The sequence below is a fragment of the Toxorhynchites rutilus genome, chromosome 2, assembly GCF_029784135.1.
Source record: "Toxorhynchites rutilus septentrionalis strain SRP chromosome 2, ASM2978413v1, whole genome shotgun sequence".
Classification (NCBI taxonomy): domain Eukaryota; kingdom Metazoa; phylum Arthropoda; class Insecta; order Diptera; family Culicidae; genus Toxorhynchites; species Toxorhynchites rutilus.
In genome coordinates this window covers 218,594,728-218,609,587 of record NC_073745.1, presented here as the reverse complement: position 1 = coordinate 218,609,587, position 14,860 = coordinate 218,594,728, and the positions used below count along the sequence as shown (strand labels likewise).

General features: G+C 38.9%; 1 protein-coding gene across 1 annotated transcript; it reads right to left on the bottom strand.

Annotated features, from left to right (window-relative positions):
- Positions 1-329: 329 nt before the first annotated feature.
- On the bottom strand, positions 330-1,833 carry LOC129767696 (carboxypeptidase B-like). The gene is made up of 3 exons (XM_055768852.1): positions 1,658-1,833; positions 1,371-1,586; positions 330-1,303 (listed from the first exon to the last, which is right to left on the bottom strand). The coding sequence occupies exons 1-3, from the start codon at positions 1,732-1,734 to the stop codon at positions 352-354; spliced, it is 1,245 nt and encodes a 414-aa protein (XP_055624827.1). The 5' UTR covers positions 1,735-1,833; the 3' UTR covers positions 330-351.
- Positions 1,834-14,860: the final 13,027 nt, after the last annotated feature.

The window sequence follows — 14,860 nt, the reverse complement described above, 5'->3', positions numbered from 1 at the left end:
TATGGGATTTTATAAGCAGCGTAGATGATGACGAAAGACTGAGTACAAAATGGTGCACATATAATCGATTCAAAGCACCGTCGATGGGGGTGAGATTGGGTTGGGACAAATATTGCGAATATTTTCGGAAGCTTTGAACCGTTTAATAGGGGATATATTTTCACTACTTCCAATGTATAATAATTAACTGTGTTATTGTTTAATAATTTGTCAAAGTTTTTCCATGACCCAATTTCACCCCCATCGACGGTATATAAAAATTGGTTGACATTGGTTGTTTCCTGAAAATCGACCCGAATTTTTCGAATCACCGAATAACAAAAAATCAATTTTTGTAAGAATTCATTTTATTCAGGAAGTTTGAGCCACTTTCAGTGCCATCGCCCTAATGCCCACCCAGCTTTCCTTCACGCTCTTTTCGATGGATGACGCTGGCGGGTCAAAACCAATGCTGCCACCACCTGGCAATTCCATAGTAATGGAAATAGAAACGTTAGATTTCGCCAGAGCCCAGTCATCACTGCCGCCCGCTGCGGCATACAACACGTTGGTCGAACTGCCAACAGTATAGTATGTTCCGGTTGCCTTTTCAATCGCGTCAGCTCCTGCCTGGGCCACTTCATCAATGTCCCTCCAATTGTTGGGAAGGTCACTTGTCCATCCCCACGGATACAGTAAGTAATTTCCATACGAATGCAGCGTGAGATAGAACTTGCAGCTTCCCTGCAGTCTCTGCAACACATTGCGAACGGTTTGTGTTTCGGGTTCCGAGAACGGACCATCTCCGCGATAGATTTCGGAAGCGGGCGAAGACGATGCGCCAACTTCACCCCAGTGGAAGTCGAAGTTGCGATTACCGTCAGTGCCAATGTAGTGACCGGCAGGTTTGCGAGTTTTGCGCCAGAGGCGGTCTGTTTGATGGCTAAATTCGTAACCATCCGGGTTCACAACTGGTAGAATCACCCAGGTCACATTCTCTAGAATATTTTGGTGTTCATCCGAGTGCTCCGCTAACTGGTTGATCGCGTAAAGAGCTGTTGCGGGTGCAATCCATTCACGAGCATGGATTCCAGCGTCCAGAAATATGACTGTGTTGTTCGGTTTGTCATTGATTGTGATTGTTTTTATAGGTCGACCTTCGTATGATTTTCCAACTTCATCGACGCGGATCTGTGATGGGTGCTTGCGTGCCAGATCTTCCAGATAGTTGTCGATTTCAGAATGGCGCAAATAAGTGCTCAAAATAGCTTCTTCGGCATTCAATGATTTCTTTGTGCCAACGTTGATGTTCTCATCCAAGGATCTGAAAATAGTAACATAATCTGTATGTAAACATGAATTGGTTACCCTGAAAGCCGCACACTGCTCACCGTTGAACGTTAGGGATAAGCTCAATGAATTGTATACCATGCTTCGAAAGTGTTTCCTCTAACTCAGCCTGTAACGCTGGAGGAACTAAAACACGCGCAGTGCTGCCTAGCTGTTTGCTCAGATGCAAAAAATCCAGATCGTCAAAGGATTGTTCTAGCTGACGAAGAACATCGGCTTGCTCGCGAGTTTGCTGCTGCACTTCGTACACCTTGTAACTGTTGAATAATGAAACGGATCGTTTATATCGACTGATAACGGAAACATTACGGTAAAACACACTACCGACCCATCGTATGATCGGTTGGTCGTCGCATATGCCACCACCGTCAGTATGGCGAGCGAGAATACGTTTTTAAAAATCATTGGTAGCAAACTGACTGAGATAATTGTGAAAATAGTGCAGCTGAAATGCAATCAGCGAGCTAAACTACTTAACTGACGATAGTGCTCGGTTGTGAAGTACTATTTATATATAGATTGAGCGATTATTGCATTATCAGTGATAATAACATTATTTTATAGGTTGCTGCGGAATGGATAGATCGTTGGTAGCATTTCATTGTGTTTACATCAACATCGATAACTAAACTTTTTTCTGATAGTGTAGAGCCCTACCAAATTAAAATCGGTACACTTTTAATGGGATATATCTTGAGCGGCCCAACATTATTGTGCAATGTGGGTTTACACAATATTTTGACTCTTGCCCCCCGACGTTCAATATTTTTGTACAATATTTTTGCCATACAAATGAAACACAAATTTCTGCATTACTCGAGAATTAATCGAGGAAATGAAACCAAATTTGGCATGTGAAGGTTTTAGGGTGCAATAAATGGTTTTTACGGAACACAAATTTTTGTATTACTCGAGAACTAATCAAGTAAATGAAACGAAATTTAGCATGTGGATATTTTAGGATGCAATAAATGTCTCTATGGTGGTTGGGCACTCCACCTCCTCTCTTAGGGGGAGTGTCATGCAAATGGAAAACAAATTTCTGCATTACTCGAGAACAAATCAAGCAAACGAAACCAAATTTGGCATGTGGAGGTTTTAGGGTACAATAAATGGTTCTATGGTGGTTAGATACTCCTCCTCCCTCTCTTAGGGAGGGCTGTCATACAAATGAAATACGAATTTCTGCATTACTCGAGAATTAATCAAGCAAACGGAACCAAATTAGGTATATGGAGGTTTTAGAGGACACAAAACGTTTCTATGGTGAATAGACACTCCGCCCGTCTCTCTGAGGGGGGAGGGCTGCCATAAAAATGAAGCATACATTTCCGCATAATTCAAGAACTAATCAAGCAAACGTAACTAAATTTGGCATGTAGAGGTTTTATGGAGAAGAAACATTTCTAGGGTGGTTCGACACTCCTCGGACTCCCATACAAATGAAACACAAATTTCTGCATTAGACGAGAATTAATCAAGCAAATGAAACCAAATTGGGCATATTGTGGTTTTAGGGTGCAATAAATGTTTTTATGATGGTTAGATTCTCCACTCCCCTCTCTAAGGGGGGGCTGCCATACAAATAAAACACAATTTTTTGCATTACTCGAAAATTAATCTAGCAAATGAAACCAAATTTGGCATATGGAAGTTTTAGGGTACAATAAATGTTTCTATGGTGGTTAAACACTCAAATGAAACACAAATAACAGGGGGCACAGAAACACAAACTTCTGAATAACTCGAGAACTAATCAAGCACAATTTGGGATGTGAGGGTTTTTGGGTATGAGAAATGTTTCTATGATGGTATGACACTCCTCTCTCCTCAGGAATGGAGAGGGGGTCCCATAAAAATATTACACATATTTCAACCAAAAATATTCCAACCAAACATGACAATTGAAAATTTTCGGAAAACTCTGATGGAAAAAGGGAAAATTCGGAAAATTAAATTCCCATATGTTCTACAATTACATAGTGACAAGTGTTGTTAGTGCATTTGATGTTTGCGCTAGCGAAATTGATCTTTGTTCGAAACTGGAAGGAAATGGATTTCAATGTGATGAAACGCACTCCTATATCTTCTTCTATCTATTCCAATAAAAGAGTATCGCCGAATGTGTTGATAAAAGTCACTTCGAGGAAGGAATTGTCCGATTTAGGGCTGTCTTTATTCTATCATATTTTCTGTATAAAACATTTATTCCATATAACGGAGAAACATGTTATTTGCAAGTGGTTGAAAAATCTTGAACGAGAATTGTGTCTGAAAATAATATTATAGTGATTATAATGATAAATTATAATAATATTATAATGATGAGTTTTGGCAGAAGTACTAGGAATTTTATAGTAAAAGATAATTTTAAAGAATAGGTTAGAAAATCAATCAATGAGCAGTTCTGCGATTGGACCTATGAACGTGCGTTTAGTAAAAAAACGTAAATGTGATAGCGAAAAATAAATTTTGGACGGGACGAAGTTTGCCGGGTCAGCTAGTTTAGAATAAAACGTTAAGCGGCCCATATACCATAAATTACACAATAATACTGAACGTTAATAAGCCGCTTACAGCCAGTCGCCGAATCCGGCCAAACCTCGACGGAATCCCGGTGGAACATGATGATCAGCAATACACGTTTTTAATGTATTTGTTCACTTAGAGCTGTCCGTTCATATTGTTGGTTGTGATGAAAATCGAAGTCTCTTCTGACTGCAGCTGAAGGTAGCCATATCGTCAATTTACCGGGAAACTTGTCCGCAAAAATAAATTTGTATTTCTTGGGAACCTCTCCGCGACCCCTAGCTTCCGAAGAATGTTCGAAGTCCAGTTTGACATACATTTCATCGTCCATAAGATGCATCCATTGAATTTGGTTAACACCTTGTCATACAACTTTCGGGCACGCGTTTTAGACTTAATATTTTCTTTACGATCCTGTTTGGTGTCTCGATAGCCCAATACTTGAAGAAAGAGTCCCAAATGCGTATATTCCACAATGTACTGCGAACAGCACCGAGTTTGTGTGCTACATCCACGTCCGAAAGTTAATTTACAAAAACATAAAATTTTCCCAAACTATTTACACAGGATTTCAAGATAAAGACTTTGGGAGCACTGTACTCAGTGGCGTCGAGTGAAGCTTTCGCACCCGGGGCGGAAGAGTTGATTGTGTATTTAATAGGCGTCTACTTCAGCTCTATAACACAGTACATTTAATAAAGTAGTTTCAGTTCCAATTGTTGTGCGCCATTTCTACTCGGTTCATCACAATAGTTCTGGCGACGGAGGATGGTGAATCCGGACGATTTCGAGCAGGAATCTGGCTGCTCTTCCAACACCAAATTTTGTTAATGATCTATTCATAGGACACTGAATACTGACCGCTGTACTGTGTGGCGAATACGTGTTCGAGAAAGCTACAAGCAGAGAAGCGAAGTGGAACATGAGAGAAAAAAGTGGCAACGATTTGTGGCAAGAAAATGTAAACAGTGAAAAAATTTACAGATGGTTTACGCTCTAAAAATTGAACATAATGTTAAGATGTTTCTAAAACGGTGGGAGACGTCATATATAAGGTGGGAGGTTCGTATATAATGTTATTAATGTTAGCATCATCATGATAAACACGTCGAATGGGATAAAAATTACGAACTGAATATTGAATAGAATATATATATATATATATATATATATATATATATATATATATATATATATATATATATATAATATATATATATATATATATATATACAACGCTGAAAGTGCTGTGGACAAATATTATAATGCATTTTTATCGGTTTATGTATAATATCGTTAATATTTGCATTATCAAAATAAACCCATATGTATTGTAATCATAACATGCTGTGCTATTCATAACAATCTTTATGGTCGTATTCCACGAAATGTGTAATTTACGAATGAAGCTTCGCCATAGAAACTGGACATTGAATAAAAAAAATTAAAATGTGGCAAGAGCACCAGCTGAAATATTTTAAAGCATTCTCATCGAAATAAATTGAATGATACAATAATTATACGACTAGGTAACGTATGTACGCTTAAAAAACATCATAAAAATATGATTTCTGAATAAATTTATTTTTTTCAATACCCTCTGTTGGTATTGTATCTAAAATTTACAACGTAATGAAAAGTTAACATCAATTAGTTTCTAATAATCAGCTTTTTAGTTGCCGGGGAAATTAACACCAAACTATATTTTTTTAGTGTTATATATATTCCATTCTCAGATTTTCGTGTAAATTAGTAGTTTTGTTCCTTATCGCAAAATGTTAGATCCCATTCCATTTTAGGGTGGTTCGAAAAATCTAGTTTTTCCCCTCTTTTCAAAAATAACTTTCTTCAAAAACTCATATCTTTTGAACTACTAAACCAATTCAGATGATCAACATATCAAATTTGCCAGTTAGCTAGTCTTTTTTAAAAAAATACTATACTTGCAAGAAAAAATAATTTTGTTTCCTTAATTATTGATCGTATTTGTTTTTTATAGTTTTCATTGTCCAAGGGCGCAATATTTTTTTATATTTTTTCTCGAAAGCTGAGGATGTTTTATATAACATCCAAAATGTGTTCTTCGTCGTTTTTAAATTATGATTTTTCAAATTTAATCAAAATAAATCATTTTTCTCCTTTTTTCCAAAAATTTCGTTTTTCAAAAATTCATGACTCATAAAACTGATCTGCTGAACCGATTCAGATAATCGACATAGTTAAATGAAGTCAATAATTTCACACTTGCAAAAAGGGGAGTTCTATACGCATATAAATAGTCTTATCGCATAGGATGATCGAACGAAGCTTAAAAACATGTTAACTTTGAAAAATCATAACTCAAAGACGAAAAAGAACACACCTCTGATTTTTTACTGTGTTAAGTGAAGGTTTCACGAAAAAAATATAAAAAATATAGCGCCCTTGGTCCCGAAACCATGTAAACTATAAAAAAAACAAATACAATTATTAATCACGAAAACATAATTAATTTTTTTCGCAAGTGCATTATTTTTCCTAAAAATTCTAGCTCATTGGCTTTAATTTGATAAATCGATCATCTCGGTTAAAATTATAACTCAGAAAAGAAAAGAAGAACACATCTGATTCTGAGTAAAAAATGTAAATGTGTAAAAAATCCTCAGTTTTCAAAAAAAAAAATAGAAAATTATAGCGCCGTTGGTGCCGACACCATGTGAACTATAAAAAATGGATACAATTAATAATTACGAAAACAAAATTCAAATTTCTTGCAAGTTTGATAAAAGACTAGCTAATTAACTTCAATTTGATGTGTCGATCATCTGAATCGGCTTAGTGGTTCGAATGTTATGACTTTTTGATAAAAGTAATTTTTGGGAAAAAAATCGAATCACCAAAAAAAAATACAGGTTCAATATTTTACCATAACGAAAACAAGCTACCAATTTTCACGAAAATACGAAAACCACTATATCAGTTTGGCATGGAATGGCTGAAGTAATACTGCAATAGTTCACAAATTTCAAAGTTGGCGTTTTTCTTGTTGTTTTTCATGTGCGGCCAAAATAATAATTAGGATTACTGCATTTGGATTGATGCTAGAAAATAAAAGTATCATCAACTATCTTGAATAGTGGATGTGATATAATTCACTTTATATTTGTATATATATTTCTAAAATATTTTTTAAACAAACTGCAAAACTAAAAACTTTTATACTGTGCCTTCATTTTTTGAGTTTAACACTATAAGACTAGCAAAGAACCGCTAATTAAAAAGCACTCCAACTAAAAAAGCGCCAATAAGTGAATTTGTACTGTAAAACTGTAAAAAATATATAAAAAATATACAATCGAAGACTCTTTTTGTCGTTTATGAGTTTGGTTTTTTTAAGTAACTACTAGGCATGTTTGCGGATTAATAGAAAGATATGATATGTTGATCCTTAAAAAAAGTTTGAAAGTTGAGAATTGGAAAAAAAATTAAATTCATGTGAATGGAGACGACTTTTGTGTACAGCACATGCCACTGGGGCTATTGATGATTAAGTAAGTAAGATTTCTTCCAAAACGTCATAACTTTTCAACCATTGAGTCGATTTCAAAAATCGACATATCAAATGAAATCTTAAAGGGTGTGTCACGGAAAAAACGCTGTAGAAATTCGCCCAGTAGACCGATCCTTTTGAAAATTTTAGACAGTAAAATAAAAACTATTAAACAACTTTTGGCATTTTCTTTTTATTCATACTTCGAGCCCAAGCCCGTATGCTCGCACCTTCCTCTTTACCCCATCCATAAGGTTCTGTACCTGACCTGACGTGTAGTTTTTTTTTAACAGAAATCCATTTTCTCTTGAAGTCCGCCTCCGATTTGACAACTTTAGAGTTCTTCCGGAGGGCCTGCTTCATAATCGCCCAATATTTCTGTATTGGGCGAAGCTCCGGCGCGTTGGGCGGGTTCATTTCCTTTGGCACTAAGGTGACCCCGTTGGCTTCGTACCACTCCAACACGTCCTTTGAATAGTGGCACGAAGCGAGATCCGGCCAGAAGATGGTCGGGCCCTCGTGCTGCTTCAATATTGGTAGTAAACGCTTCTGTAGGCACTCCTTAAGGTAAACCTTCCCGTTTACCGTACAGGTCATCACGAAGGGGGCGCTCCGCTTTCCGCAAGAGCAGATCGCTTGCCACACCATGTACTTTTTGGCAAACTTGGATAGTTTCTGCTTGCGAATCTCCTCCGGAATGCTGAATTTGTCCTCTGCGGAGAAGAACAACAGGCCCGGCAGCTGACGAAAGTCCGCTTTGACGTAGGTTTCGTCGTCCATTACCAGGCAATGCGGCTTCGTCAGCATTTCGGTGTACAGCTTCCGGGCTCGCGTCTTCCCCACCATGTTTTGCCTTTCGTCGCGGTCAGGAGCCTCCTGAACCTTGTGTGTACGCAGGCCCTCCCGCTGCTTGGTCCGCTGGACGAATGAACTTGACAAATTCAACTTATTGGCGACATCCCGGACCGAACTTCTCGGATCACGTCTAAACTGCTTAACTACGCGCTTGTGATCTTTTTCACTGACGGAGCATCCATTTTTGCCGTTCTTCACCTTCCGGTCGATGATTAGGTTCTCGAAGTATCGTTTTAGTACTCTGCTGACCGTGGATTGGACGATTTCCAGCATCTTACCGATGTCCCGATGTGACAACTCAGGATTCTCGAAATGAGTGCACAGGATTAATTCACGACGCTCTTTTTCGTTCGACGACATTTTCCAAATTTACGAAAAATTGACAGTGAAGCATGGCCAACGTGATCTATACACTCTTATCTGATTATAAGCGAAAGCTGATGATATAATTCCTAAAAATTAAATTTCTACAGCGTTTTTTCCGTGATGCAATTTGATGTGACACACCCTTTATTCTTCTATGGATCAACTTCAGTCGGTCATTTAAACAAACTCAGAAATTAAATACTACAGAAAAACTTTAATAAAGTTTAGAAAATTTGCCACTTGATTTTCCACAATTCGCTCTTTCACACCAGATTTATATCTTGTCGCAATTTTAAACCTCAAAAACATATTGTCAAAATGATAGGTCAAAGCACGAAAAGTAGGAAAAATTAACAAATAATGGGGCGGTGGGAGGAATAATAAATAATTTTAATAACCATCTCAGAAAAATATTGAAAAAAAACATTCCTTTTTTAATTTCTCTATCAATTTTCGATAAAAGACCTTGCGTCAAGACAGCTAGAAATCCATACACACTCAAATCAAGTGTGCCTGAAAAAAATATATTCTTCACGTAAACAAGCGATGAAAATGTGGACACTTTTTAGTTAGTAAATTGTATGGTGTTCCACTGCTGTGCTACAAGTGTTATCGAGTAAGTAGACAACCCAACCTCAAAAAACAAAATGTGGCCAGAATCCAGGTTCGTAAGCTGTACGACCAGGTGCTCTAGAAATGCGATGGATGTGTCTTGATCGACGATGAAACTCGGCATATCAAATATAAAGCCGAAGAGCTAGGCTTTTTTCCAAAATATTGTAGATTTGTTAAAGAATGAAATTTTGAATTCGTAATTTTTAATTGTATTTGTTTTTTATGGTTTACATGGTTTCGAGGCCAAGGACGCTATATACTTTTATATTTTTTTTTGCATAACCTTTTAAAAAGTCAGAAATGTGTTTTTATTCGTTTTTGAGTTATGACTTTTCAAATTTAATCGATGGTCCGAACTTTGGCTATTGTGGATTGGGCACTCCTTCTGTCTGACTGCCCAGTAAACACTGCTGTTTCCCGTTTCTATGAAGTCGTTAATGCTCAAATAGCTGATAAGTTACCGCTCAAGAAAAGATTGCAAAAGCATCACAGATGCCCCTGGTGGTGTAAAAAATTAGGAACAAATCGCAACAGACTTCGAAAAATTCGCTAATGTTACTTCGAGAATCGTTCTGCACAAAACAAGCTAGCTCTCCAGAGCGCGGATAGCTGAATTGAAGAACGCTGCATTTCGCAACTACATCAACCGTTTGGGAAGCAACTTTAAGCGCGATTCGTCCACTTTCTGGACTCTTATCAAGAGTAGGAAGGAAAACCATTAAACCCCTTCGGATTTGTTCTACGGTGAACGCCAAGCAAACAATCACCGTGAGTCTGCCAACCTTTTCGCAGACTTCTTTAGCAGCGTTTACGCCAATGAGCCATCCGTCGTAGAGAACGAGCTAAACTTTTCTCACACTCGCATCTCCTTCGCCTTGCATTGTTACCTAGACATCATGGGTTTATAAATGTCGCTCAACTACTACAAACCTGATGTCGTTTGTGCATGGACTGATTGGGAAGCTCTGGTGTTTTATGTTATTGACGACTGACAGTTTGGATTGCAGTTTGACCATCACCAGCTGGTGGTCTGAATCGATGTTAACGCCACGATAGGTTCTGACGTCGATGATATCCGAGAAGTGCCGATCGTCGATCAAAACGTGATCAATTTGTGTTTCTTTTGGCTGAGGTGATATCCAGGTGTAACGGTATTGGAGGCTGTGCTGGAAGAAGGTGCTACGTATGGCCATGTTCTTGTAGATAGCGAAGTCGATAAGTGTTAGGCCGTTTCCGTTGGTTTGCTGATGAGCGCTGAATCTACCAATTACCGGTCTGAACTCCCCCTTTTGGCAGACTTGAGCGTTCAAATCAAAATCGGGTTGTATTAGATCTTAGCAAAAATCTTACTCACAATGGACAATCGCGTCTTAAGTGTCTTAATCCATTCTGAATAGTATATTCATCACCACCCTCATGCTTTCTACAAAGAAAAAATTCCTTCCGAGAGATTTACTTTCACAAGACTCGATACCAGCGCCGGAGTATGACCGCCGATGTCCATGGGAATGGCATCACGTACCAGGTACTGGAAGGCTCTTTTCGAAGCCAGTTTTAATTGTCAAGAGTGTAATGTCATATTTCTACCATCCTGCACCTTTACTACTGTTTCTACGGCACGTACTTTCCATCATTTGCTGCAACGTAGCTCCATTTAGTCTTGGTATATACAACAAGCTGCTGAAATACTCCGTAAGGAAATCCATTACCTCCTGCTTAGATCTAGGTTCCGTATTCTTCATACGACTGCGCATAGACCTGAACAAGTAATAGTCTGTTGGGCTAAGGCAATTACCACCCATATTATCAACAGTATCAGTACAACCCGTGGTTCAACTGATGCTACCTGGGGGTTGCTAGTAGTTTATTGGACACCTGACTTGCCCTCAACGGTACAGTTTATCAGTGATTGAGATGATATGCTGCCACTGAGTCATATCCAGCGGGCTTAAAGCTACCTGAGATGCTGGTAGTAGTTGGAGAGGCGTCTGAGTTGTCTTCAGTTTTTTTTACTACAACGATTAACGTTCTGTTTTCGCTAGTTCCTTCCGATGCTGTGTTTGTTTTGTGTATCTTTTTAGTCATTTGCATCCCACGAGTCGCTAGGGAAATAAAGGATTACTGTGTCAGGGCTCTACTGTGGCACAGTAAGAGCAAAATACTGTGGAGGGTGCCCTGGCCTCCAATGATCCGCGAAAGTGTATATTTAAAAACCCCCTCGGTCATTCATTCTTCCGTACGGTTACTTTGGCATAACCCACATGATTTTACAGAGATTGGGGTGATTAAATCTCACTCTACTCATTTCCGGACTGTGGAGTTTCTCAATGATTTCATGTATCCAATTGTCAATCGAGGCTCCTGAAAGGCTAAGGGAAGAATCCGATACGGGGTCGAAGTATAAACACAGATGGGCAAAATCTTTTATAACGCACTGATATATATGGATGCATTCAGCGGCCGGAGATCATGACATGCCGATCTCTTCCGGTCGAAGGCATCTACTGTGGCGGCTCCTGTCGCTACAGCGATATCTCCTGCTGTGGTTTATGCTGATATATGCACGCTAATGAAGTCCGGGTAATCGTTTATTTCTCTCCGCAATACTGATAAGTCGAAGACGTCAACGTTAGAGTTTACTGGATCATCGTGGTGATGATGTGTAATTGTTCTCAATGACTGATCAAACCTCCCCACAGGACGGATCTGCAATTTGTCTTAATCTAAGCTTCAAGGCTCGAGTTGTTCTGGACTGCAACGAGAAGCAAAATCTGGAGACAAAGAAACGCCCAAGAAAGCTCTAAGAGAATTTGTTGAGGAGGTGCGGTTGCGTCATTATGGACAATATTACAGCTAGGTAATACAGAAGAATTCTTTTTTTATAACGCGTGCGATTGGTAGAGTGCACTGGAAGACTGCAAAATAAATAAGAGGTCAAAGTTCCCGGAAGAATTCTTCTTTTGGCAAGCAGTCTTTAGTTCCGGACTGAAGAGAAACGTTTTTGTATCTTCTGGAATCATTAACTAGGAAATTTATCCAAAACAGTGACTTCAGACGAAGTCATTGTCCTTCTCAAAGCAGCATGAGGTTGATTACCTTTTCTGACCTAACTCGGCAATTCTCTAGCACCAATCGCTGTGGACCGATACCAGTCAATTTTTTCTCCCGTTCCGCTCTGTTTTCTCTCTCATTATCTTTGTTCAATGTCTCAATGTGTTCATAATCAGGTATGTCATTGGCATTGATTGACACCACACAAGCTTTCTACCCAAATTCGTCTAAGCAGCAAAACATCGACAATGGCGTCACTGTAGTTCGTAAGAGGTGGAATCTGGCCAATGTCCGGAAGCTAAGGACAGTATTGGGGAATACTGGTCGATTGTGAAGGGCAAACCGAAAAAGAAGATGGTAGGAACTGCAAGCAAGGAAGAGGAGTTCAATCGCAAATATACATTCTGTCCAACTTCTATAAGACCACCCTGATTATATTTCGTTGCAACACAAACAGTTATAATTACAATTACAATTACAGTCAGAAATCCATTTGTTTGTTTATTTATTGTATATGATAATTTCAGCTGTCTAGTTTCTATAAGACCACTTCAAAATTCATAAGTATTATCAATGAAAAATTCAAAACGACCGGCTGATTTACATGTCATTAATTGGCAACCGTGCCATTTCGACTAATAACCTTGAAAACTCATGTTGGAATACCGTTTTATCAAATTCTGCTGAACGGATTTCTCGATATTTTTCATTTTTCGGAAATTGCGAACTTGAGCTCTTCAATCGTGGTGTACCGTTGTCCCTCAGTATAGATTTTACGTACAAGGATTCCCCCCTATGATTTTGAACAGGATTCAAGTCTGGAGAGCGAGCCGGCCAGTCCAGAAAATTAAGTTTTTGGTCCTTAATCCACTGCTTAGTTTACTTGCTGGTATGAATAGTAGCGTTGTTTTGCTGGAATGTGAATTTTTCGTGACGATATCCACGCAAAAACGGTAGGAGAGAAGATTCCAGAACATGTACGTAATCCTTGAATGATGTGAAAGCTATCTTGAGCTTTCTGGTTGCACAGAATCCCGCCCAAACCATGCACGAGCCTCCTCCAAAAATCAGGGTTGAAAATGAGCTTTGGCAAAACTCAGGCGTCTTCCGATGTGAGATGGTGTAAGATGAGGAGCTTTAACCTTTTGAACCCTCTTTATGTGAGGATTTTTTACCAAATTTTGATAAATTGTCACCCGAGTAACATTTAAATTTATTTATTTATTTATTTCCACCGTCTTCGATTACTCGCACAGACTGAACTATTTACTTACAAACTATGTATAATTAATTATCCTATTTCTAAAAACGTTTTTGCTTAAATTGAAATCAAATTCATTACATACACAATTAAACAGGCGAAGACATGAATCAAATGGATTGTTGTAGCCGTAGTTTGTTCTATGATATAGAACAGCTAGTAGTGATGAATTCCGAAAACGACGGGGAGGAATGTTCAAATGAACCTGTGCAAGAAGTTCAGGGCAGTCAATGGAGCCTTGCAGTATGTCGAAGATAAATATCCTTTGCAATGTAACGCGCCTGGTTGATAATGTTTCCAATCCTATCAGCTTGCACCGGTCGGAATAAGGAGGAAGATTAGATGGGTCATTCCACGGGAGCCGTCTCAGGGCAAAACGTAAAATTTTTTTCTGCACCCGTTCTATCGTCAAAGCATGAACTACATAGAAAGGGGACCAAACAGGAACAGCGTATTCCAGAATACTGCGGACCAATGAGCAGTATAACATCTTTAGGGCACGAGTGTCTGTGAACTCATATGCGTGACGGCGGATGAATCCCAACACGGTAAAAGCTTTGGCAGTCATAATGCCCACGTGTACGTTGAATCGGAGCTTTGAATCAATCGTAACTCCGAGATCGCTGATAGTCGATGTACGTTCCAGTTCTGACGATTCCAACAAATATTGATGGAGTGCGGGGTTATTGGAGCGACAAAAAGAAATAATTTTACATTTTTTGTCATTGACCCTCATTCCGTTGTCGCCACACCATTCCAGCATCCTATCGATGTCTTCTTGTAAAACCAAACAATCCAAGGGAGACGAGATCACACGGTAGATTTTCACGTCATCAGCGAATGCAAGTTTGGACGATGAGAGCCGGAGACACAAGTCGTTGATGTATATGATAAATAATAGCGGTCCCAAAACGCTTCCCTGCGGTACACCAGATGTGATGTCGAAACTTCGGGATCTAGCTGAGTTGACCACAACATATGCACTGCGATCACTAAGGTACGAAAAAATCCATTCTGTTATTGAATCTGGAAAGCCTATGCACTTCAGTTTCTCAACAATTAGAATGTGCGGGATAGTATCGAAGGCTTTCGCGAAGTCAATATAAACCGCGTCAACTTGCCGCCTCTCTTCAATTTCTCTGGACAGTGCGGTGACGTAGCACATGAGATTCGTTGTGGTCGAGCGATGTTTCATAAATCCATGTTGCCCTTCGTAGATAACAGATGATGCAGCGTTATATAGGACATTATGCACCAGTCTTTCAAACACCTTGCTGAGACAGCTAAGTATAGACACTCCACGATAGTTTGTTACTTGACTAAAA

What these genes read in the sequence shown, in the direction of transcription:
- LOC129767696 (XM_055768852.1), bottom strand. Translation starts at nt 1,734, where the DNA reads ATGATTTTTAAAAACGTATTCTCGCTCGCCATACTGACGGTGGTGGCA. An exon ending in ACCAACCGATCATACGATGG is followed by an intron (nt 1,587 to 1,657) that starts GTCGGTAGTGTG and finishes ATTATTCAACAG; the next exon opens with TTACAAGGTGTACGAAGTGC. An exon ending in CTTATCCCTAACGTTCAACG is followed by an intron (nt 1,304 to 1,370) that starts GTGAGCAGTGTG and finishes TACTATTTTCAG; the next exon opens with ATCCTTGGATGAGAACATCA.